Source organism: Hemitrygon akajei, unplaced genomic scaffold, assembly GCF_048418815.1.
Source record: "Hemitrygon akajei unplaced genomic scaffold, sHemAka1.3 Scf000111, whole genome shotgun sequence".
In the NCBI taxonomy this organism is placed as follows: Eukaryota; Metazoa; Chordata; class Chondrichthyes; order Myliobatiformes; family Dasyatidae; genus Hemitrygon; species Hemitrygon akajei.
Window position 1 is genome coordinate 2,245,214 of NW_027331997.1, and position 26,692 is coordinate 2,271,905.

General features: G+C 45.7%; 2 protein-coding genes across 2 annotated transcripts in view; both read right to left on the minus strand.

Annotated features, from left to right (window-relative positions):
- The window catches only part of LOC140723376 (uncharacterized), a 40,643-nt gene extending 18,976 nt beyond the window's left edge, over positions 1 to 21,667 (minus strand). The window contains exons 1-4 of the mRNA XM_073037957.1: positions 21,549 to 21,667; positions 20,417 to 20,584; positions 5,253 to 5,464; positions 180 to 334 (exon numbers count right to left, since the gene is read on the minus strand). The gene's annotated coding sequence lies outside the window, so the exon portion shown is untranslated. The remainder of the gene's footprint in view (positions 1 to 179; positions 335 to 5,252; positions 5,465 to 20,416; positions 20,585 to 21,548) is intronic.
- LOC140723377 (uncharacterized) lies at positions 12,591 to 14,139 on the minus strand. Its single transcript, XM_073037959.1, has 2 exons — positions 13,667 to 14,139; positions 12,591 to 13,498 (listed from the first exon to the last, which is right to left on the minus strand). Exons 1-2 carry the CDS (start codon positions 14,116 to 14,118, stop codon positions 12,640 to 12,642), a joined length of 1,311 nt encoding a protein of 436 aa, XP_072894060.1. The 5' UTR covers positions 14,119 to 14,139; the 3' UTR covers positions 12,591 to 12,639.
- Positions 21,668 to 26,692: the final 5,025 nt, after the last annotated feature.

Here is a 26,692-nt window from a genome sequence, read left to right on the forward strand (position 1 = left end):
TACATCCCTAAGACTGTTGGGTGTAAACAAGTTCCAATAATGTCTACAATATCATAATTCCCTTTCCTGAGCTCATCTGGCTTTCCTACGATGCTTCTTGCATTGTGACATACACAACTCAGCACATTCATCGTACCATGCTCAACCATGACTTCAATGTTTGTCTAAATGAGACTCACCAATCTTTCTCCTGACTGAGTCAATGGAAATTCTAAGTCAGAAGGGTTCTCTCCCGTTGATGCTCTCAATCCTCGGGCTGGTTCACTTGTTGCTGTTCCCTTCTTCAGCTGTGGTTTGCTTCCAGTTGGGGTATTTCTTCTCACCGCAGGTCTAACTTTAACCAGAGAGATAATAAAGCACATTAACAATAAAAAGGAGAACCAAACATTTCTGCTTAATGTTACTAAGAACAAAACTCGCTGGAAGTTAAAAGTTGAATGCAGATATAATGATCTCAGTAAACAATCTTTTATTGTCCGTCACATGTCACAAAATAATATGGGATAAGGAGCCATCATTCAGTCAGGAACAGAATTAGATGATTCAATCCATCTGGTCTGCCCCACCATTCAACCATGGTTGATTTTTATTCCAACACAATATTCCTGCCTTCCTCCTGTAACCCTGCAGCTACTTAGCAATCTGGAATATATTAATCTCTGTCATAAATATACCCAAATGGCAGCCTCAACCAACCTCTGCTGCAACAAACTCCAGAGATCAGACATCTTTTGGACAACACGTTTTTTCTCAGTTTTAAAGTTTCTCATCTTTATTCTGAGATTGTGCTCTCATATCACAGACTCTCTGTCTAATGGAAACCACTTCTCCATGTCCACTGTAACCAGGCTTTTCAGCATTTGGTAGGTTTACTTAACAATACATCCCTCCACCGTCCCTCTGAACTCCATTGACCATAGGTCCAGAACCATCAAATGCTCCTCACACATAAATTCAATCATTCCTGAGATTATTCATGTGAACCTTGTTAGCAACTATTGTACTGAACACATTTCCAGGAAAAACAGACAAAGTGGTACCAGGTTAATTTATAGGGAAAGTTGTGCTTTCTTCACTGTTGTACCAGCACAGAACGAGCCATTTCCATTCCCAGGTTAAATCAGGTCAATTTCAGGAAATATCAACCAGTCCAGGGTGAATGTAATAAAAAGAAGCTGCAATTACCAGAAATGCTCGGCAGGTAAGGGACAGCTGTGGGGAGAGGAACAAACATTACAATTCAGGTTAATAACGTTTTGTCAGAATGACTTCAAACATTTTCAGTTTTTAGTGCAGATCTCCCGCAACTTGAGATTCTGCTTGACTTGCACCGAGTGGCCAACAGGTGACAGTGAGAGGGGGGATTTCTAAACACAGTTTGAACACCAAACTGCTGTAAACACAGAAAAGCCCATTTACTCATAGCCACTCCTCAGATTAGTAATCAATGCTTCCAAAGGAACTCCAGAAACAAACACCTGATCCTACAACAGAAGTACACACTTAACACCTCATAAGCCCAAGCAGCTCAATCCTGGGTCCATTTTACCTGGATCAAAAACTGTGTTATCCCAGGACCAAACCTCACAATCACACAGCTGAATCTGCTGCTCACCGACCCTGAGAGTTTCACACATCATCCCTGAATCTCACACTGGGTAGTGCAGTCCGGGATTTCCCCACAACCAATGTGCAGCTGCTCGAAATTTCTGCTTCATTGCAGAAGGATGACCATCCAGCCCCTTCTGTAGAAACACTAACCAAAGTCAAAGCCATCACAGGACTAGAGTCCAAGCACCAACTCTCCCAGTACTCTTTGCTGACTGTAATATGATGAAGTGTGTCAGCCCGTCACTGTTCATAAACTAGCACCTCCACACCAATACACAACAGAACTGGTACCTGATGACCCTCTGCCATTCCAGCTAACAAAAAGTGATTTTGGAAATAACTCAGTGAGGTCGAAGGTGTAAAAGAATAGTTCACAATGAAGACTATGGTTAGAAGGACTGCTGATATATATCACTGAAAAGGTGTGATACAGGGTGGACCAAGGTTGACCCAGATAGTTGATGCATATCACTGAAGCTGGGGGGAGAGAGACTGGACAGAGGTTGAACAAGATGGGCAGGGAATGAGCAGATGGAACCAGATGGGAGAAGAGATCAAGGACAATCACTGATGGTTCTCCAGCAATATGCAGATACTGAATTAATGGTACATACTACTGTATAAAGGATTCTAAAATGACAAAGTTAGAACAAACAGTAAGAACTTTGCCAGATATACTTTGATCCTCACCATATTTTTATCAACAAGCTTTCCATCTGGACACTTCATGCTTTTTATGGTAACTACTCTGCTCATGACTGTGAGGATCTGCAGAGACCTTTGGATCCAGATCAGCACATCACAGAAACCACTCTCCCCCCTAGACTTCCCAGTCCCTTGGTAAAGCAGGCATTTAAATCAAAGATGCCCACAACCTGGGACATTCTCCTTTCTCACCCACCCCAGTCCGGGAGAAGACACAACAGCCACAAAGCTCACGGACAAATGTGAGGAGCCTCAGGAAACGAGACGAGTTGGGGGAAGTTAACGGGACTCAGTGGCCAACATCAGATTTCCCCAACACAACATGTGATCTTGCATCACAAACCGGAGGGCGGGAGAGTTCTGCAGGAGAAAGCCTTATGTGACCTGTCCGTGGGTCACCCATTTCAACTCTGCAGAAATAGACAGCCTGGGCTCCAGTTCTGGATCGTTCAATGCAGATTAAGTGAAGTCGACACATTTCTGACCAGCCCAAATAATCAGAAAATAATGAGTAATTGGTCCTCAGTTTGGGGCTCACGGCCAACATCAGATCTCCCCGCTCGGGATCGGTCTCAATACTCACCGATGGGAAAGCGATATCTTTGGCCCACAGACTGTGATCCGACCCCTGGCTCCCCCACCCAGGAGGCGAGGACACCTTCCCCGATCCCACAGACAATCCACTTCAGCACTGAGCGGAAAGGAAAACACCGCCCAGCCGGAGTCTGTGAACATGAGCAAAGGGATTGTTACATCGGCGGTTAAATGGGAGGGGCAAACAGGATCACGTGACTGGTGGGATCTCCCACCCCAGGCAGAGTGTCTAGCTACCCACCACTTTGTGGAAAGAGACAACCTTACCACTTACATCTCATCTCACTTTAAATGTATTAGACATTTCAACCCCCAGAAAAAATATACCATCTGTCCACTCAGATTCAGGTTTATTATCACTGGCATGCGTCATGAAATTTGTTAATTTTGCAGCAGCAGTTCAATGCAATACATAATATAGAAGAAAAAATAAAATAATAAAAATAAATAACTAAATCAATTACAGTATACATATATCTGGGACCATTGCTTGTCGTGATTTTTATAAAATGACCTGGATGAGGAAGTGAAGGGATGTGTTAGTAAATTTGCTGATGACACAAAGCTTGGGGGTGTTGTGGATAGTGTGGAGGGTGTTAGAGGTTACAGCGGGACACCGAAAGGATGCAAAACTGGGCTGACAGGTCGCAATTGGAGTTCAACCCGGATAAGTTTGAAGTTGTTCATTTTGTTTGGTCAAACATGATGGCAGGATATAGCATTAATGATAAGACTCATGGCAGTGTGGAGGATCAGCGGGATCTTGGGGCCTAAGTCCATAGGACACTCAAAGCTGCTACGCAGGTTGACTCTCTGGTTAAGATGACGTATGGTGCATTGACCTTTATTAATCGTGGGAATGAGCTTAGAAGCTGAGAGGTAATGTTGCAGCTATACAGGACCCTGGTCACACTCCACTGTGCTCAATTCTGGTCACCTCACTACCGGAAGAATGTGGAAACCTTCGAAAGAGTGCAGAGGAGGTTTACAAGGATGTTGCCTGGATTGGGGAGCATGCCTCATGAGAATAGGTGAGTGAACTCAGCCTTTTCTCCTTGGAGTGATGGAGGATAAGAGGTGACCTGATAGACGTGTATAAGATTATGAGAGGCATAGGTCGTGTTCAAGGGTTCAATGTCCATTTGGAAATCAGATGGCAGAGGGGAAGAAACTGTTTCTGAATCACTGAGTGTGTGCCTTCAGGCTTCTGTACCTCGCTATCTGATGGTAACATTGAGAAAAGGGCAGCCCTGGGTGCCGGAGTTCCTGAACAATGGACGCTGCCTTCTGAGACACTGCTTCTAATCCTCCGGTAATCTTATAAACATCTATCCAGTTTCACTCCAGAGAAAACAACATAATATTGTCCAAAGTCCCGTTATAGCTCATGCCCTCTAATCCAGGCAGTATCCTGGTAAACCTCTTCTGCGCCCTCTCCAAAGCCCCGACATCCTTCCGAGAATGGGGGCGACCAGAACTGTATGAAACACTCCAGATGTGGGCTAACTAGTTTTTCAAAGCTGCAACACAACTTCATGAGTTTTGAACTCAGTGCTTCAACTAATAAAGACAACCATGCCATTTGCCTTCTTAACCACCCGATCAATCTGTGCAGTCTCTTTCAGGGAGCGATGAACTTGGAGTCTAATATCCCTCTGATCATCAACACTGTTCAGGGTTTCGCATTTAACAGTGTACTGTCTCATACATTCGACCTACCGAGCTGCCAAGATGATCATCACTAATCAAATCTCACTGTGATTTTTCAGGTCCTGTTGAATTTATTGCCAAGTGCACAAGTACGGGAAGGTGCAGGTACAGAGAAACACTGACCTGTGGCAGCATCACAGGCAAGTACATTCAGATAACACATGGAGCATAAATTGTACAATTCTCTGTCAGTAACAATATAGAAACATGTTTTACTTCATCCTGCTAATAGGACCAGAACATCGGGCTGAGTGGCGGCTCATCTCAGACGGTTCGGTGTGAAGATATCACAACCCGGACCGACCCCGGCAGATTCTGTGAAGGAAGCGAGGCGAGGCCGCCAGTTCGGGAAAGTTCATCCCCTCCCCCTTCAGGTTTCACCGATCACCTTGTGTTTCTCTCTCCCTCCCCCACCCCTACCTTTTATTTTCCAGTGCTGCCGAAGGGTTTCGGCCGCTAATGTCGACTGTACTCTTTTCCTGGATTCTGCCCGGCCTGCTGAGTTCCTCCAGCATTTTGTGCGCGTTGCTCGCATTTCCAGCAACTGCAGATTTGCCCTTGTTTGAGTTCGGGAAAGTGAACTCACTACCCAACGTCAGACCTCCCCGCTCGGGACCGGCTTCAATACTCACCGAAGGGAAATTGTTGGTGTTGCCCCGCAGAGAATAATCCGCCTCCGGCTCCCCGTCCAAGGGGGCGAGAACCCCCTCCCCATCCCGATCTCACCGCCGTCCCGCTTTCACAAAGAACGAAAAAAAACACCGCCTTTCCCGGGAATGTGAGCATGCGCAATGTGCTTATTGCGTCACGGGCGTTGGGCGGAGCCTCGGAAAATGCTGACGATCTGCGGTAAAACAGGATCACGTCAGTGACTCGGTGACTGTTCCTCCCCCTTCACATATTGCCCGACCCACGGCCGCATTTCCCAAATTATTTCATTATTTCCCTATATTATTTCCATATTTACACCAGACACGTATTTAGTTTTTCCCTCCATATCTTCCCCGATCCCTTTCCCTCCAGCCCCAGGTCACAGAGTTCTCAGGGTTATAATTTCGATTCCCATCCCATACCGACACACAATTCAGACCCACACAGGAAATGTGCAGATTTCAGTTAAATCAGTCGATGTTTATAAACACTTAATTTATTAGCCCAGCCGTTAAACCGATAAAGCTCGAGCACAGCAGCACGTGGGTGACGTAACACACCGCACCCGTCAGGGCAGATCCCGGTGTGGGAAGCCCATGTGTGACGTCAGGCGAGTGGGGGGGAGCTGTGTGACGTCACCTGTGGGGGAGCGCTCGTATTTAAAAGCACTTTAATGGATTTTTCGGTGGGACAACAACATTAATCACGGGTTTCATCACTGAATCCCGTGTTGTGGGATGTGAAGTCCCCTGTTATGTGTCCGGCTGTGCCGTGTTGTTGGTGGAGTGGGCAGCGTGGTGTTTGTCTCGATTCGGGTCACAACACCAGAATTGCCAGCGGGGTCCACACACAGTGTATTAGTCAACAGAAAACCTCTCGTCCCTGCAGTCTTTGTCTCCTGGTAAACTCAACACCCTGACAGTGTGGACCATAGATACCCCTTCCTCTCAGAGTCAGGGAATCATTCAGACAGCTGATCGCTGAGAGGATTTATATTTATTGGTCATTAAAGTTCACCCAGATTCGTTTGGACGGATTTGATGTGGAGTTCGGGGTGTCACAGTGAAAGGGCCGGACGGTCGAACTCTCTCCGTTGTCCAAACATCCTTCCAGGTGAGGCGACACTTCACCTGTGAATCTTCCGGGGTCGCCCGTTGTGTCCGCTGCTCCCGACGTGGCCGCCTCGACACTGGTGACACCGGCTCCTCCGCAGTTGTGTGGGGTAGGGTTGTTTTTTTTGGGGGGGGAGGGCTGTCGACGATATTGTTCCCTTTTGTGCGGGAGGGGTGGATTTTGGGGGTTTGATGATCGGGATGCTGTCTTTTTGATGCGGGGGTTGAGGTGGGAGTTTGATTTTTCTCTCTGAACGACTTTCATGCTCTTTCTTTGTTTCGTGGTTTTCCGGAGAAGAAAAAAAAGCTCAAGAATTGTTTACGGATACCTGCTTTGATAATAAATTAACCTTTGAACTATCCGCTCCGAGCGGGACTTCCTGGTGTCCAAACATTTTCATTCCGATTCCCACTGGGGAATCTATTGATGTTGAAAATGATCATAACATGATAAGGAACGGCTACAAGTGGCACATGCAACTCGTTCATTATCTGATCCAGAAACACGTTGTGCCCAGATTGAAAAAGAATTGCTCAGCATTTTGTTTCCTTGTGAGGCATTTCATCAGTTTGTGTCAGGGAAATCTTTTAATATTGAAAATGATCATAAACCTCTGATTGCATTGTTTTATGCGGGGGGTGGGGTGGGAGTGTGGTTTTTCTCTCTGATAGATGCTGAGTGGTGGTGTCAGTGACCTCTGTATCAGAGAACAACACGGGTTTCTACATCCTCCTGTGAGATATAAATGTCCTCACAGTGGATTCGGTTCAGCTGGCATATCTGGAGTTTGCAAAGGGAAAGGGAATAGGGAAGAGGCTGAGGAGAGAGAGTTTTAATTAGCAAACCATCGTCCGGGATGGAGGGGTACAGGAGCTGTCTGATAGATCGTTTTACAGTGATTGTATTTTTAAATAATCTCACAGACGGTGACTGAGGAAGAGGCTTGTTGGTGGAGGATACCCAGAGGTGAGCAGGTCAGACACGGTATCAGGAGACTGACAGTGATGTGATTTCCTGTGTCACGGGTACAGACAGTCGTCTCAAGTGAGGAGTTTGTGTGGAGATGCGGCTTCCCTGGAGGTGGAGGAAAGAGGACACACCAACAGGTGGAACCAGCTGTGGGAGGACATGGTTTGTCAGGTCTGACGACGAGCTGAAAGTACCATAACCTTCAGACTGAATCAGAAAACCATTCTGAGGGTATTTGAAATGTCAGAAGCAGGGGAGATGTGATCCCATGTCTCCATCAGACCCTCAGTGAGATGGCTCCAGTTATAACGTGCAGGGATGAAAGCACAGTGTTTGGAGTCTGATTTAATCACTGATTCTGACACAGTGAGAGGGTTAGTTTTGCTGTGAGGCAGCAACATTAATGGAAGAAGACACAGAAACTTCATCAATTGCCAGTTGTTTAGCAGAAGTGATCAATCTCTATGCTACCTTGACAGAAACTGATACTGACAGTGGTGACAAAGGGGTACAGTCTGGTTTATTTCAGGTTGGAGAGGGGTGTGGAGTCCGGAGTGGAGGATCACACAGCATGGAAACAAGCCTTTGGCCAGCCATACCTGTTCTGACCATCCACTCACTGTCTACACTGGTCCCATTTATCAGAACTTGGTTCACAGCCGACTGTATCTCGGCAGTTTCAATGCTCATCCTCTTCGTAAATGTTGTGAAGGGACCTGCCTCCACCACCACCTCGGGCAGTGTGTTCCAGTTTTCAGCTACCCTCTGAGTGAGAAATCTCTTCCTCAGATACCTCTAAACTTCTTCATCCTCTGTTTAAATCCATGCCCTCTGATCTGTGACACCTCTGTCCCAGGATCGGGGCCGATATGGGCATCAGTGAGGCCTTTGATAAGGTTCACATGGTAAGTTGCTGTGGAAAGTCAGATCACATGGGATCCAGGGAGAGCTGGCTCACTGGATGCACAGTTGTCTTGATGGTAGGAAGCAGAGAGTGATGGTGGGAGGCTGTTTATTGGGCTCGAGGCCCCGGCCTAGTGAGGTTCCCCAGGGTTACACCCCATTGCTCTCATTATTCATTGATATTTAAATATATTTCCATTTGCACAGTTGAATTCTACGCTTCACTTGATCTTTCATTGATCCTGTTATTATTCTAAAAATTTGCTAAGTGTTCCTGTAGGAAAAACTATGTCAGGGTTTTATGTGGTATGTGACTATATAAAATTTCTGTACTCTGATAATAACATTTACATTGAACATCAACCATTGCTACTTGACATCTCGATCAATAATCTGGTTAAGAATATACAGGATATGGAGAGTAGGTTTGCAGCAAGTTCAAACAATTAGTTTTTCTCAAAAATATTATGTATAATCTCTCTGCTCTGTTTCCCTCTCCACACTCGACCACCCCTCCCTTTACTGTCTTCCCTCTCTGCCCCGTCCTCCCTCTCACCCTAACATTGGACAAAAGTTCAGGGTGAAAGTGAATTATTTTCAGGGAATCTGAAGGGGAATTCTTCACTGGGAGGTTGGTGAGAGGGTGGAATGAGCTGCCAGTGGAAGTGGACGATGTGGGTTTGGTTTAGACACTAAAGAGGAATTTGGGTGAGGACTTGGATGGGAAGTGTATGGGGGCTCTGGTGCAGGTAGCTGGAAATGGGCAGTAACAACAAAAACAGGTCGGCATTGACTAGAAGGGCTGATAGGCCTGTTTCATTGCTGCTTGGCTCTGTGATTCTAATAATATTGTGATTTGTAATTTCCACAGTAAGTACATTGCTACTAATATCTGAACCCAGAAATTTGCCCAAACAGGAATTGAAAGGCTACAAAAAGTGTCTACAAGCTGTGATACTTGCCGAAGGGGGTGCTACTGAACATGTAGGGTACCCAAACATTTGCTTCTGGCCCTTTTCCTTTTTTTGTTATTTTCAAACTGTAATAGATTGAAATAAAAATGTAATCTTCCTTAAATATTAAAGAAATGTGTCATCTCTAACTTTATGCCTTTTGGAAATCAGGTCGTCTTTTACTCGCTGATCTATTCACAGTAGCAGACATTTTGACAAGGGGTCAAAATCAAGGAAAATCATTGGGAAAATCAGATCGCTACTGGAAGAGTGGATTGGGAAAATCAGGTCGGCAATGGATCTCAAGAGAGTGAATTTCTAGAATGTCTACGAGACGGCTTTTTAGAACAGCTTGTTGTTGAGCCCACTAGGGGATCGTCTGTACTGGATTGGGTATTGTGTAATGAACCAGAGGTAATTAGAGAGATGGAAGTGAAGGAACCCTTATTGATGACAACATGATTGAGTTCACTGTGAAATTTGAGAAAGAGAAGCTGAAATCAGATGTGTCGATATTTCAGTGGAGTAAAGGAAATTACAGTGGCATGAGAGAGGAACTGGCCAAGGTTGACTGGAAAGGGACACTAGCAGGAAGGACGGCAGAGCAGCAGTGGCTGGAGTTTATGCAAGAAGTGAGGAAAGTGCAAGACAGATATATTCCAAAGAAAAAGAAGTTTTCAAATGGATAAAGGATGTAACCGTGGCTGACAAGAGAAGTCAAAGTAAAAGCAAAGCAGAGGGCATACAAGGAAGCAAAACTTAGTGTGAAGACAGAGGATTGGGAAGTTTTTTAAAAAACTTATGAAAGGAAAGTATGAAGGTCATTAATAGAGAAAAGAAGAACTATGAAAGAAAGATAACAAATAATATCAAAAAGGATACTAAAAGCTTTTTCAAGTATATAAAGAGTAAAAGACAGGTGAGAGTAGATATAGGACCAAAAGAAAATGATGCTGGAGAAATTGTAAATGGAGATAAGGATATGGCGGAGGAACTGAACAGACTCCATGTGTGTATATGCAATTATGATAAGAAATACAGACCAGAAAACTTAAATGAGAAGCTGGCTCAGAAAAATAAATCATCACTCTGGAAGAAAACATTAACCAGTGAAATGAGTATGACCCTCCATGGGAGACATCCCAATGATCTGAGCAGATAAGATGGTGACAAGGAAGCATCGAGCACCTAACTGAGTGTTGGAGACCTCTTCCCAAAAACAGAGGAGTTCCTTGCGGAAATACAGGACGAGGTGGGTAACAAAAGTAAAACAAATCAAAACTTCATGAAATACAAACAAACAAGGCAGTAAGTGCAGAAAAGGCCAAGAGAAACCAGACACAGTCCAACACATTCCAGGATCCTGCAGCAGTTTAACTCAATCTGATTACTTACGCAGGTACAATCAAGTGGCAAATATCATTCACCAAAATCTTGCTTTAAAATACAAATGGATGAATGACCACGGTAACTTCATTAAGGCACCCTAAATTCAAGCCTGATTCAGTTAAGGACATAATCCACCAATTTATATGATAATCAATACATTATTTCAGATAGGATCATCTCAAATAACCATTTGGATATAATATTACAGGATAAACAAGCAGGAATATCTCCCTCAATAGGTATAACCATTCTCAACACACACATGTGCCTCCACCACAGGCATTGTTCGTCAGTCAGATAACCAAATTATTTCGTCTGCCAATTAGCGTCCAAATACAGGACAAAGTAGTTAACAAAAGAAAAAAATGCAGAATACTTGAAATATAAACAAACAAGGCAGTAAGTGCAGAAAAGGCCAAGTGAAACCAGACACAATCCAACACTTTCCAGGATCCTGCAGCAGTTTAACTCAATCTGATTACTTACAAAGGTACAATTAAGTGGCAAATATCATTCACCAAAATCTTGCTTTAAAACACAAACTCACGAATGCCCTCCATCACCTCATGAAGGCACCATAAATTCAAGCCTGATCCAGTTTTAGAGTCAAAATCTTACAAATTATATGATCATCAATACATTATTTCAGATAGGTCAATCCATCTGGTTATATTACAGGATAAACAAGCAGGAACAACTCCCCCAATAGATAAAACCATTCCCAACACACGTGTTCCTCAACCAATGGAGCACCTCACCACAGGTAGTGTTTGTGTCATCAGTCAGATAACCTAATTACTTTCTCTGTTAATCTGCTTCCAAATGTCATTCGTTGCCATGCCCCGCTGCTGAATCCCTTCTCCTCATCATACGTTCTTACCTCGACCATCGTTTAGAGCCCCAAACTCTGCTCTGTGCAGACTCGCCTCTGGTTTCTGACCCAGCTTCGTTGAAAATCCAATTGATGGTTTCCCACTCTGCTTTCAGTCTTTAGAGGACAGTGGTGTTCGCTAACAACACTTTAGAAGTGGGGAAAGTGACCCATAATGTGGACATGAGTCGTGATTAAGGAGGTTAACTCCCAATGTCATTCTTCCTCAGCCCAGAGACTAGAGGGGCAAAAAATATCTCAGACAGATGTGCAGTCAGCTCCACTTCTTCAGTCTGCAGAAAATTCAAGGGAAACTTCTTTGCCCACACAGTGGTGACTATTTGGACCTCATCCCAGGGAGAGTGAGAGGTGAACAACAGGGGAGGATTTGAAAGATCTGTTGTGTAACAGAATCACTGGCAGGGTTCAGCCGGCCTGAGTTGACTCTCTACTGTATACTAGGTGTGTTATAAATTCACTAAGTATGGGAGACAGTGATTAAAATAGAGCTGATTCATTTGTCACAGATCTAGTCCCATTAAAGGTGAATATGCAGCAGAAGAAACTCCTCCCATGCCTGGTGAGCAGCAGCAATAATTGCAGAGTTCAGCACCGACAATCACTCTCGAAATTGCATTCAGCAACGGTGATGGACAAATATCCAGCATGCAGCTTATTGAAACTTTCTCCCCAGTGTGAACCCGGTAGTGTGTCGTAAGTGTAACACGCTGTAAGGTTTCACTGTAATGTAATGGCCTCTCTGTAATGTTTCACTGCTGAGGTAGTGGTTTCTCTGTAGCAGCAATGTCGAGGTTACAACTAGAGATAACAGGGTTTTGGAGTGCTGGGCTATCCAATGACTGAAATGTTCTTTCCTGTGAGTCTGGATGAGAGAATTTCATGGGCATTTTCTGGGGAGAGATGAGAAGCCACAAATGGGGAGAGTGGGCCCTGTTTTTATTTACTTCACTAACCCTATAGTCAAAGTAAGAATTATCAATCACATATTGTGTACTGTTTGTTATTTTGTGGTACTGATTTGTAACAGGGGACACGGCACAGCATCCACCCACATTTGGCCGAACCAGGGGGCTATCACCCCCTATATTAAGCTGCTAGCCGGAGTGAGAGTTACATAAGGTTAGATGACTGAGTGAATACATTCCCACATTAACAGGAGGAGAACGGCCTCTCCCCAGTGTGAACTGACTGGTGTGTCAGTAGGCGAGATGACCGCGTGAATCCCTTCCCACAGTCTGAGCAGGTGAATGGCCTCTCCCCTGTGTGAATTCGCTCATGTACCTTCAATTGAGATGATTGAGTGAATCCCTTCCCACAGTCTGAGCAGGTGAACGGCCGCTCCCCATTGTGAACTCGCTGATGTACCTTCAGTTGAGATGACCGAGTGAATCCCTTCCCACAGTCTGAGCAGTTGAACGGCCTCTCCCCAGTGTGAACTAAATGGTGTGCTTGTAGGGTAGCTAACTGTGTGAATCCCTTCCCACAGTCTGAGCAGATGAACGGCCTCTCCCCAGTGTGAACTCGCTGATGTACCTTCAGTTGAGATGACGAAGTGAATCCCTTCCCACAGTCCGAGCAGGTGAATGGCCTCTCCCCAGTGTGAACTCGCTGATGTACCTTCAGTTGAGATGACCGAGTGAATCCCTTCTCACACTCCGAGCAGGTGAATGGCCACTCTCCAGTGTGAACTGACTGGTGTGTCAGTAGGCAAGATGACAGAGTGAATCCCTTCCCACAGTCTGAGCAGGTGAACGGCCTCTTGCCAGAGTGAACTGACTGGTGTGCTTGCAGGCTAGATAACTGTGTGAATCCCTTCCCACAGACTGAGCAGTTGAACGGCCTCTCCCCAGTGTGAACTGACTGGTGTGCTTGCAGGCCAGAGAACTGTGTGAATCCCTTCCCACAGTCTGAGCAGGTGAATGGCCTCTCTCCGGTGTGAACTCGCTGATGTACCTTCAGTTGAGATGACAAAGTGAATCCCTTCCCACAGTCTGAGCAGGTGAATGGCCTCTCCCCAGAGTGAACTGACCGGTGTACCTTCAGTTGAGATGACCGAATGAACCGCTTCCCACTTTCTGAGCAGGTGAATGGACACTCTCCAGTGTGAAATGACTGGTGTTCTCGTAGGTTAGCTAACTGTGTGAATCCCTTACCACAGTCTGAGCAGTTGAACAGCCTCTCCCCAGTGTGAACTCGCTGATGTACCTTCAGTTTAGATGATGAAGTGAATCCCTTCCCACAGTCTGAGCAAGTGAACGGCCTCTCCCCAGTGTGAACTGACTGGTGTGCTTGTAGGTTAGCTAACTGTGTGAATCCCTTCCCACAGTCTGAGCAGTTGAACGGCCTCTCCCCAGTGTGAACTCGCTGATGTACCTTCAGTTGAGATGACGAAGTGAATCCCTTCCCACAGTCTGAGCAAGTGAACGGCTTCTCCCCAGTGTGAACTGACTGGTGTGCTTGTAGGCCAGCTAATTGTGTGAATCCCTTCCCACAGTCTGAGCAGGTGAATGGCCTCTCCCCAGTGTGAACTCGCTGATGTATCTTCAGTTGGGATGAGTAGGTGAATCCCTTCCCACATTCCGAACAGGTGAATGGCCTCTCCCCAGTGTGAACTTGCTGGTGAGCCATTAGGTCAGAAGACCAAGTGAATCCTGCCCCACAACTTTAGCAGATGACCAGCCTCTGCCCAGTATGAACTGACTGGTGTGTCCACAGGTGGGAAGACAACTGAATCCCTTCTCACCCACAGAACAGGTGAATGGCCTTGTCCAGTGTGAACTTGCTGATGTACATTCAGTTGAGAAGACCCACTGAATCCATTCTCACAGTCACAGCAGATGAACGGCCTCTCCCCTGTGTAAAATGACCGCTGTGCCAGTGGGTCAGATGACCAAGTGAATCCCTCCCCACAGTCTGAGCAGGAAGGATGATCGTGAATCCCTTGCTCCACTTATTAAATATCTGGACAGAGACAGCAAAATTGGCGTGTTGTGCTCGAGATTCCCGTAGATAAATTCCTTGTTTTTAGCCTGTAAAAAGATTTACAAAATCCATCAATGTATGTAGGGCAACTTTTCATATGAGATCACTTGAGTTGTCAAGGTGTGATCTGGCAACACACTCTTACCTTGAAGTTCATCCCAAGTTGGAGAGAGAAATCATCTAACTGGGCACAGTGCTGGTATCTGGAATGACCATCAAACTCTCTGATGCTCTTCCTGTCTCTATAAGAATGGGGCATCTCTGCCATCTCCAATCTGTGACCTGGCTCAGTTTGACACTCGCCATTGGTATTGGTCCCTGTTCCCACTGAGCAGCACGGGCTCCTGGACCCACAGTAACTGAAATACTCTCACACAAATAGCCTGCAGTGCATTCCACGCACCCACCACTCTCTGGGTAAAAATCTTACCCCTGACATCCCCTCGGTATCTATTTCCAAGCACCATAAAACTATGCCCCCTCGTGTTAGCCATTTCAGCCCTGGGAATAAACCTCTGGCTATCCACACGCTCAATGCCCCTCATCATCTTATACACGTAAAAAAGGCTCTAAACATAAACAAGGAAGTTATACAGTGCTTTGGGAAATTGTTAGAAGTATACAAGATTATGAGGGTATAGATAGGGTAAATACAAGCAGCTTTTTCCACTGAGGTTGTGTGGGATGACAACCAGAGGTCATGGGTAAGTGGGGAAGGTGAAAATTTAACAAGAACATTTGGAAAAACTCTTTACTGAAATGGTCGTGAGAGTGTGGAATGACATGTCAGCACAAGTGGTGAATATGAGCTCATTTTCACCATTTCAAAGAGGTTTTGATGGAAGCCTGGATGGTAGGGGTATGGAGGGCGATGGTCTCGGTGCAGGTAGTTGCAATAGACAGCTTAAATGTTTTTTTGGCATTGACTAGATGGGCCAAATGGCCTGTTTCCGTATTGAACGTCTCCATTATTCTATGACAGAGAAGCTGGCCAAACTTGTTTGGAAGGGAAAAGGTTGGAGTGACAACGGAGCAGCAATGGCTGGAGTTTCTGGGAGCAATTCGGGAGCTGAGTGATTGACACATCCCAAAGAAGTGAAAGCATTGGAAAGGCAGTAGGACACAACCATGGTTGAATTGAGAAGCTAAAGCCAACATAAAAGCCAAAGAGAGGGCAAACAAAAGAGCAAAAGCTATTGGGAAGCTAGAAACCAACAGAAGACGATGAAAGAAAATGTTCAGATGAGCTCAGGGCATGGATGATGATTAATGAGTCTTGGTAGCACCCAAAAGTCTGAGGCATTTAAAGGAACAAAATATCCGGGGCTTCAGTATCTCCAGAAAGCCAAGATTCCTTGCACCAGTTACGTTTCAACTTTTACGTTGTTAGGCACATACAAACTCTACACCCTCAAAATTTCACTTCTGAAGGCCTCCCTCTTACTAAGTACTCCTTTGCAGAAAACAGCCAGTCCCAATCCACACTTGTCAGATCCTTTCTGATACCATCAAAATTGACCTCTTTCCAATATAGAATCTCAACCCATGGTCCAGACCTCTCTTTTTTCATCTTTATTTTGAATCTCATGGCATTATGATCACTAATGTCTGTCACCAGCCCTGATCATTTCCTAACAGCTTATTGCACACTTCTACATTGGGAATTTTATGTACCAATTAAGGGCACATTTGACAAACTCTACCCCATCTAGTCCTTTTACAGTATGGGAGTCCCAGTCAATATATGGAAAGTTAAAATCGCTTACAATCTCAATCATTGTTTCTTGGCATGGTCCGTGACCGCTCTGCAAATTTGTTCCTCTAAATCCCTCAGACTGTTGGGTGCAACCAAGCCCCAATAATGGCTACAATATCATAATTCCCTGTCCTGAGGTCATCTGGCTTTCCTACGGTGCTTCTTGCATTGTGATATACACAGCTCAGCACATTCATCGCACCATGCTCAACCATTTGATTGCTGACCCTGTCTGAGGTCTGAACAATATCTGACTGGTATCAAGAAAACAAACTCTCCCTCATTATCACAAAAACAAAGGAGCTGATTGTGGAGGACAGGAGGGATGGAGACACAGATAAGGGCATCACCCTGGGACTAGTGAACAACCGACAGCTTCCCCAGTTTCCGAATCCCCAGTGGTGGGCATTTAATCTGGACTCCACCACTTTTGAACCCCTTCCGCCAGCGGCCGACCCTCATGTGACTCTGTGCTATGACCCTCCGGGGTGCTCATTGAGGAAAGCCAATATTATGCACCCCTCGAGCGAGAGAGGTTCCCAGTCATGGTGATTGGACAGGATTAAGGAAAAGAGGGCAGTGCATTACTGGCCGAAGTTCCGGATTTCCTTTGGTGACAGACAGGACTGGTGGCTCCCCATACCATCGTTAGGGTTTGCCCTGGGTTCAAGTCAAAGAGCCTAGAGTTCATTGCCTACACCCTGAGGAAACAAGCCTCCAGCACCGAGGGAGACTGGCAAGACTTGGCCGCGGGCCAACTCCGATACTGGAAGGACTGTGAGGTGAAGACAGGACATCTGGTAAGACGCTCTTTTAATATTGACTGAACCCAAGACATTGCACACAATCTCTGCTCAATTTCAGGCAATGAAGTTGACTGCACCAACTGCCCCCCATCCAGATCACCATGAAAGGAGGACAGACTCTCCCATCCATTCCGCAATACCCACTCTAGCCCGAGGTAAAGTTTCTTGAGGATGGAAGCTCTTTTGTGGATCCATCAGGAAAACGACATTCTGACTATGCGATAGTGACGGACAGTGAAGTAATTGAACAGGCCTCTTTTGAAGCAGCTGTCTCCGCCCAGAAGGCTGAGCTGTTTGCTCTGACTCGTGCCTGTATCCCAGCAACAGACTAAAGTGGGAACATTTACACAGACTCCCATTATGCATTTGGAATTGTACATGACTACGGGGCTCTCTGGGAACATGGGGATTCCTGACTTCTTCTGGCCACCCCATTAGTAATGCCACCTTTGTAAACAACCTACACAGCGCTCTACAGCCTCCTCGAGTTTTGGCTATTATTAAATGAGCAGCCCACACCCACATGTCGACTGAGTCACTAAATGCAATGCTTTAGTGGATGAGACAGCGAAAAGTGCGTCACAATCCTCAGTAGTTGTAGTCCCCTCGGGTTCCCGTCAAGCAACCCTCCGTGACTTATGCAGAACGGGTTTGCCGGACATGTGGGAGGTACGTACTTTTCAGGGGGACGTCTCTGAGGAGGAGCGCAAATTGTGGTCCCAGATGGGGTGCCAGAAAGAACCCAACCTAGCTTTTTGGATTACCCAGCGGGACAGGTTTGTGTTCCTACACAGTTTTTACCAATATTGGTCAATCATATACATGATTTAACACACCTGGGAAAGGAGGGAGTAGTTGGTAACCTGTACCCTGCACATCGGGTAAGACTCCTTGCCAGGTGGACCCTTTTTGTGTCTACAAGTTGATTTTATTGAATTGCCTAGAGTACATTGCTATAGATACTGCTTAGTTATTATCGATGTGTTTAGTAGATGGACTGAAGCTATTGCAACTACAAATAATACTGCTATGTCTGTTGTGAAGTTATTATTATGGGAAATATTTCCCATGTACGGCCTGCCAAAGAAGCTGAGCTCTCACAATGGCCCACACTTTGTGGTGAAAGTAAACAAAGGGGTACGTAACAAACTAGCTATCAAGCAACAATTCCATTGTGTACACCACCCACGGGCCGCAGGCAGAGTGGAAAGAGTCAATGGCATTCTGAAGAGTAAACTGGCCAGACTAACAGCGGAGACTGGACTCACTTGGTTGAAGGTCCGACCATTGGCCCGATTCCACATGAGGGTTACCCCACAGGGGAAAACAGGGTTGTCACCAGCTGAAATCATTTCTGGACGGCCCATGAAGACACCCTGGGGACTAAGACCTTGTGTACCATTGCTCCCAGAAAGTCTACCAGCAAAATTGGATATGCATACCCGAAGGGAAGAGATTGGGAAATATGTATGCCAACTAACCAAAATTTTCCAAGCATTAAATTCATAGGTACGACAGGCTTACAAGGAAGAGAACTACCCCGCAGAGAGGAGTGACTATCCCACCACAAAACATGGGAATTTTGTCCTAATCCAGAACTGGGATTGAGGGAAACTCTGACCTCAGTGGAGAGGAACATATCAGGTGTTACTGACCACTCTCACAGCTGTGAAACCGAAGGGGCAATCTCGATGGATACAATGAACAGACTGAAAATGTGTTACAGAAGGAACTGAGTAGAAGGGCTCTCTTGGACTTAAGGAAAATGTATTCGTTGATAGTGGTCTTTGTGTTTTGTCTTATTGCTCAAACAACATCCGTGGGCCCCCATGTTTACACCTTTCTGTCTCTCTGTCACACCTATGCCAAACAGGCAGAACTAGGGGCCTGCTGGGTTTGTGCTGCAATTGCACAGCATGATAAAACTATGATTCCAATGTCAGTAATCCCGCTCAACCAGAGTGAGGAACTCTCAGCCTGGGCTTTCTCAAATAACATCCAGGGAAGTGAGGTGAGTAACTGTGGTCCAGTCAGAGATGACTGTGACTGTCAGTGTTTTGAGGGATGGTATCTCAAGTTCCCATCAAATGGAACTTCCTACACTGGGAAACATGCATCCTGGTCTTACTTGCAAGGTGCCCAGCAGCGGAGAGGAATAACAGATTGAGTGCTTTTGGATAATCACTTTTCTCTCCTATGGAGTAGCCAGGAATTCACGAGAGATAATCAATTTGGCTACAGCACTTGAGGAGCTGGCCACAACACTGCAGGGGCCCTGACAGAAACACAGGCCCAAGTAACAGAAATATCTACTGAAATGATTGCAATCTGGCAAACAGTCATGCAGAATTGTATGGCTTTAGATTTTATCCTAGCTGAGAAAGGGGGAACCTGTGGTATTATTGACACAGAATGCTGCACCTATATCCCTGATGAGGCTACTAACGTTACATCCCTCTCCAAGCACACTGCCTAGGAGATTGACAGCATCTAGAAAGTAGGGCAGGATTTACACCGGTTCACTGAAGGGTTAAAATGGTGGTCTTTGTAGGTCAGTTCAGTAATACATGGAGCAGGATATTGCATTACGGCCTAATAATTGTCCATAACATTGTTATAAATACTGTTGTACACTGTTTTTTTCCCACTGTTAAGTCAATGTAGTACTCGTTTGCTTTCCCTGCAAAAAATTACTGCTTTGTTGATTATGTAATGATCAAAAGGAGGGTATGATAAAATGTGTAAAAGGGTTAACACTTTGTTAAAAAATAGCAGCCTGTTTTTCTGAAAGAAACTGCTGATAATCAACAGATGTTCTAAGCCATGCTGAGCCATATTTCTTCTTGCGGGTAGCTAGCTAGGGTTTCAAGATGCTTATCTCCTTGCGCATTCACATCTAGAGATAGGATAGCTTCGGTCTGTTCTGTGTGTGTAAGCCATTATGACTGTTTTGTAATCTGTCTTTAGGGGCTCCAGCTTGTCATGTAGTAAATAACTTTAGCTCCAACCTGTCTTGTGTGGGGGGTATCTGAACGGATATATCTGTGGTGTAAGGGGAATTGTTAGTCAGTTAGTGGATTGGGCGGGAACAGTCATCGACTGTGCCTGTTTGAGCGACTAACTGAGTAAGCCCGATGCTTGGAATAAAGAGTTTGTACTTATACAGTCTCTCAGTGACTTTATCCGGATTCGACTTCCACATAATGGGAGTGGTTTCAAAGGGCTGGGCTGCTGGATGCACATTACCAGACCTGGAGTGATTGCAACTGGGTCTGACAGAGGCATAACTGGTTCTTCTGGGCATGTTCAGTCTCACCCCAGCTATTTCCTACCTTCCTTTGTACAGGTATGTAATGTCTAAAGAACAGTAAATGAGACTCACCAAACTTTCTCCTGACTGAATCACTGGAATCTCCAAGCCAGTTGAGTTCTCTCCAGTTGATGCTCACAATCCACGGGTTGGTTCACTTGTTGCTGTTCCCTCGTCTTCAGTCGTGGTTTGCTTCCAGTTGGGGTTTTTCTTCCAATAAATCTCTCACTGCAGGTCTAACTTTAAATTGAAAGATAATGACGCAAATTAACAACAAAAAAGAGAACCAAACATTTCTGCTTAATGTTATTAAGAACAAAATTCACTGAAATTTAAATATTGAAGGCAAACATACAGTAATGATCTCAATGAACAATCGTTTATTGTCCCACACACGTCACAAAACGATATGGGATAAGAAGGAGCCATCATTCAGTCATGGTGAGACATAAGCAACAGAATCAGATGATTCAATCCATCTGATCTGCTCCACCATTCAACCATGGCTGATTTTTATTCCGACACCATATTCCTGCCTTCCTCCTGTAACCCTGTAGCTACTTAGCAATCTTGAATGTATTAATCTCCGTCATAAATATATCCAAACGGCAGCCTCAACCAAACTCTGCGGCAACAAATTCCACACTTCAGACACCTTTTGGCCAAAAGATTTTTCTCAACTGAATTTTAACAGGAAGCATTTGTATTCTGAGACCATGCTGTTAGATCACAGACTCTCCGTTTAATAGAAACACCTCTCCATGTCCACTGTATCCAGGCTTTTCAGCATTCGGTAGGCTTACCTAACCATACATCCGCCCCACATCCCCCCACCGTCCCTCTGAACTCCATCGAGCACAGGTCCGGAGCCATCAAATGCTCCTCATACATAAAGCCGATCGTTCCTGATATTATTCATGTCAACCTTGTTATCAACACGCCACGTGATCTTGCGTCACAAAGCGGAGGGCGGGGAAGATCTCCGGCACACAGCCTTACGTGACCTGTTCGTGGGTCTCCCATTTCAACCCTGCGGAAATAGACAGCCTGGACTCCTGGTTTGAATCGTTCAATGCAGATTAAGTGAAGTCGACACATTTATGCCGAGCCCATTTAACTGGAAAATAAATGAGTAACTGGCCCTCAGTTCGGGGCTCTCGGCCAACATCGGATCTCCCCGCTCGGGATCGGTCTCAATACTCACAAATAGAAAAGTGATATCTTTAGCCTGGAGACAGTAATCGGGATCCCCGGCTCCCCAATATAGGAGACGCGAAGCCTTTCTCGATCCCGCAGACTTCAGCACTGAGCGTTAGGGAAAACAGCACACACCCGGAGACAGTGAGCATGCGCGAATTGTGTGTTACGTCATCAAGAGGGCGGGGCCTCAGAAACGGTTGCGCGATGTTGCCCTCCTGCGGTTTAATGGGGGGGGGGTGTGTTAACTGGATCACGTGACCCCCAGCCAGATGTCCAGTTACCCACCACTTTGTGGAAAGAAGCAAACTTGCCGCTCACATCTCCTCTCACCTTAAATGTATTAGACATTTCAACCCCCAGGAAAAATATATTGTCTGTCCACTCGGTCTACTCCTCTCGTAATCTGAAAAACATCCATCCAGTCTCACCCCAGCCTCCACCGCTCTGGAGAAAACAACACAAGTTTGTCCAGCCTCTCGTTATAGCTCATGCCCTCTAATCCAGGCAGTGTCCTGGTAAACCTCTTCCCCGCCCTCTCCAAAGCCCCGACATCCTTCCGAGAATGGGGGCGACCAGAACTGTATGAAACACTCCAGATGTGGTCTAAATAGTTTTATAAAACTGTGTTACGAACTGTAACGTTTTAGAAATGAACCAGCAGCAATAGAGTTCACACTGGAGTCTGGTTTTGATGTTAATACCACTCTCTTTATTGGTCTCTACTTATAACATAGTAACTTAACGAAATAAAGGAAAGTTAGCAGTGTTAAGTGTATATTTGTGTAAATATTGCTCCCAGACTATCGAGCCTGACGGAACAAAGCTCAGAATCTTGAGATGGTAAAGTAGGAAAGTTCAGTAATACACGGAATAAATGATGGGAGAGAGATATTTGTAATCCAGGGTGAAACGTAGAGAAAAGGTCGTTACATCAAAATAACCGTCGACGAAGTTCTTATCCGTTGAATCCGTCCACATACGAGTTATCAGCGAAAGTGACCTGTCACAGGAATACCGTCTCCCAGGGGTTACCACACAACATACACAGGCAAGGGTTAACACAAGATATTCCAAAATCCATTCCTATGGATTATACGAAGTGACAGCCACACACATTCGTTGTGGTTCCGTGTACCGATGATCAACCCTCTCTTGTGGGCATAGGAGAGTTCCAAGCCTCAGCTGCGACTAACTGAAGTTATCAGCTTTTCCAGTCTCTCTCTCTCTCTCTTTAGACTGTCCGACTGCCTGTCTGAAGCTAGAACAAAAGCTGCAGAAAAAAAGCATGAAGGAGGTGTGGGATGGGATGAAGATCATCACCGGATGCGGTGCAAAGCGGGGGTAAACATAAGTGGAGATGTGGAGAAAGCGAACCAGCTGAACAACTTCTTCAATAGGTTCGACAGCACAATCTCATCCTCACCGCAGAACTCCACACCAGGCTTGTCTTTCTACTCGTCCTCCCTCTTACTTCCCTCACAGGAAAATAGCCACTCACAGGAGACCTTGCCCACGCCCAGGATTACGGCTGCACAGGTGGAAGGTCAACTGAGGAAGATCTGTACCAGCAAGGCGGCTGGACCGGATGGAGTTTCCCCACGATTACTGAGGGCCTGTGCGACTGAGCTGGGAGAACCACTACAGCGCATCTTCAACATGAGCCTGGAGCAGAGAAGAGTACCCAGACAGTGGAAAACATCCTGTATTGTCCCGGTACCGAAGAAACCACAACCAAAGGAGTTGAATGACTTCAGACCTGTTGCCTTGACGTCGCACGTGATGAAGACCATGGAGCGGCTGATAATACAGAATCTGAGGCCACAAACCAGGCACGCCCGGGATCCTCTTCAGTTTGCGTATAAGGAGAAGGTGGGAGTGGAGGATGCTATCACGTATTTGCTGCACAAATCCCTCTCTCACCTAGATGGGGTCAGTGGTGCTGTGAGGATTACATTCCTGGACTTCTCTAGTGCCTTTAACACCATCCAGCCCAAGATCTTAAGGCACAAACTAACGGAGATGGGAGTAGACTCTCACATGGTGGATTGAATAGTGGACTACTTGACAGATAGACCTCAGTATGTGCGGTTGGGAGACTGTAGGTCTGACACGGTGGTCAGCAGCACAGGAGCGCCGCAGGGGACCGTGCTCTCTCCGGTCCTGTTCACCCTGTACACATCAGACTTCCAATACAACTCGGAGTCCTGCCATGTGCAGAAGTTCGCTGATGACACGGCCATAGTGGGGTGTGTCAGGAATGGACAGGAGGAAGAGTATAGGAAACTGATACAGGACTTTGTGATATGGTGCAACTCAAACTACCTGCGTCTCAAAATCACCAATACCAAGGAGATGGTGGTGGACTTTAGGAGATCTAGGCCTCATATGGAGCCAGTGATCATTAATGGAGAATGTGTGGAGCAGGTTAAGACCTACAAGTATCTGGGAGTACAGTTAGACGAGAAGCTAGACTGGACTGCCAACACAGATGCCTTGTGCAGGAAGGCACAGAGTCGACTGTACTTCCTTAGAAGGTTGGTGTCATTCAATGTCTGTAGTGAGATGCTGAAGATGTTCTATAGGTCAGTTGTGGAGAGCGCCCTCTTCTTTGTGGTGGCGTGTTGGGGAGGCAGCTTTAAGAAGAGGGATGCCTCACGTCTTAATAAGCTGGTAAGGAGGGCGGGCTCTGTCGTGGGCAAAGTACTGGAGAGTATAACATCGGTAGCAGAGCGAAGGCCGCTGAGTAGGCTACGGTCAATTATGGAAAACCCTGAACATCCTCTACATAGCACCATCCAGAGACAGAGAAGCAGTTTCAGCGACAGGTTGCTATCGATGCAATGCTCCTCAGACAGGATGAAGAGATCAATACTCCCCAAGGCCATTCGGCTTTACAATTCAACCGCCAGGAGTAAGATATGTTAAAGTGCCGGGCTAAGACTCAATGTATTTAAGTAAACTACTTAAGGACTTTTTAAAAGCTATTATTAATGCTTTTTGAGAGAGTGATTTAGATGCATATCATATTTTTACTGAGTTAAGTATTGTATGTAATTAGTTTTGCTACAACAAGTGTATGGGACATTGGAAAAAAATGTAGAATTTCCCCATGGGGATGAATAAAGTATCTATCTAGATCGCTCTCTCTCTCTTATGGTTCAGTCAACAGTTACCGCTGTCATTCTGTGACTGACGTCATAGCCCCGCCTCCTCACGCCGGCGCTCTTAAAGAAACAGTCACAGTACGACCGCAGGCTCGTAACAGCCGCAACACAACTTCCCGACTTTTGAACTCAATGCTTCAACTAATAAAGATAACCATGCTATTTGCCTTCTTAACCACCCGATCAATCTGTGCAGTCCCTCTCAGTGAGCGATGAACTTGGAGTCTAAGATCCCTCTGATCATCAACACTGTTCAGGGTTTTGCATTTAACAGTGTACTGTCGCATACATTCGACCTACCGAGCTGCCAAGATGATCATCACTAATCAAATCTCACTGAGATTTATCAGGTCCTGTTGAATTTATTGCCAAGTGCACAAGTAGGGGAACGTACAGGGACAGAGAAACACTGACTTGTGGCAGCATCACAGGCAAGTACATTCAGATAACACACGGAACACAAGTTATACTATTCTCTGTCAGTAACAATCCATAAATATGTTTTATGTCATTAACGGTATGAAAAATACATTGTGTCATGATCAATATTAAAATGTGCGTTTTGTGTCAATAACAGTCTTGGAAATGTTGAATTTGGTCCCTGTCTCCATTCCTCCTTAATCCACAACCAGCTCCTTTGTTTTTGACGGAATGAGTGAGAGGTTGTTCTCTTGACACCGCTGTGTCGGGTGATGACTTCTACTCTGTAGGCTGCCTCGTTATTATTTGGGATCCGGTGGATCAATGTAGTGCCGTCAGCAAATCTAATTAGCAGATTGGAACCCGCCACTGCAGCCCCACAGTGCACTATGTACTGATTGCAAAGCTACGAAATTGCATGTGAATAGCCTCCCCTCCCCCAACTCCACTCTTTCTGCGTCACCAGCAGACTGGGGCATCTCACATCTCGCTGCCTCCGCCAGGACATTAAACTGTGAACAACTGTGGTCAGGGACTGATCTCTGGGGTACTCCAAACGCTACCTACCTCCAGTCTGAAAACGACCCACTCATCCAGACACACACTACCGGCAGTTTATCGATCTCCAACGAAAAAGCCTAATCACCTAATCCTGAGGATCAATACCATTGCTGACTCTGAGTTTACCACCGTCAAATGCCGGGAGGGACATAATAATCAGAAAGTCTCTAGTCACAGCCGTGTAAATAAAATGTGATCTCAGTAGGTGTGTGGCGCTTGCTCAGAATGCGAAGGAGACAGACAAACTGAGCCAAGTCACAGTCTGATGAAGGGGAGGAATGATCCATTTTGACACAGAGAGGGAAGCAGAGAGTTTGATATTGTGCCTGATGCCGGAACTGTGGCCAGTTAGAAGATGAAGTCTTGTCCCCCCAAATTGTTTTGAGTTGTGACAGTGTTTTTCTCAGAAGGCACCATGGAAGCTAAGTAATCTGAGTGGTTTGTAAACTTTTAACAGTGTTGAAAAGTCAAAGGATTTGTCTATGGGAATCACAAACACAACAGCACGTTAGTTCCGCTGTATCTGTCAGTTCTCCAGTGCTTGAATGCCGCCAATCCTTGAAGGTGGAGGCGGAGATGGCGGAGAAGACAACGGTCCCTCTTGCGACAAGGAGAGCACGAACATGTGTCCATGTCCGTGATCTGATTGGATACACTGCCATGACGTTGATAGTAGTGTGACGTCATTCACTGGCTCTGATTTTGGAAGGGATTCAATCGGCTATCGCAGATACACTAAAAGCTTCGCACTGGGAAGCGGCCGTTCACCTGTCCGTGTGTGCGAAGAGACTCATTCAGTTAACCCACCTTGTGATGCTCCGGTGAGTTCACAATAAATAGAGGCTACATTTCTGTCCGGAGTGAGCAAAGAGTTTTACTCAATCATCCCAGCTGCTGCAACACCAGCAACTTCACATCAGGGAGGAAGTTCAAATCAGCTCCGTGTTAAATGTTTAACCATCACGGTGACTGAAGGGAGCTGCAGGTTCATGAGGGACTGTTA

Bases quoted from the DNA above. Each gene is read 5' to 3' on its own strand.
- LOC140723377 (XM_073037959.1), bottom strand. From the start codon at position 14,118: ATGGCTCACCAGCAAGTTCACACTGGGGAGAGGCCATTCACCTGTTCG. The intron at 13,499-13,666 runs GCTGTTCAACTG...CTCTGGGGAGAG, and splicing joins CGAGTTCACACTGGGGAGAG to GCCATTCACCTGCTCAGACT.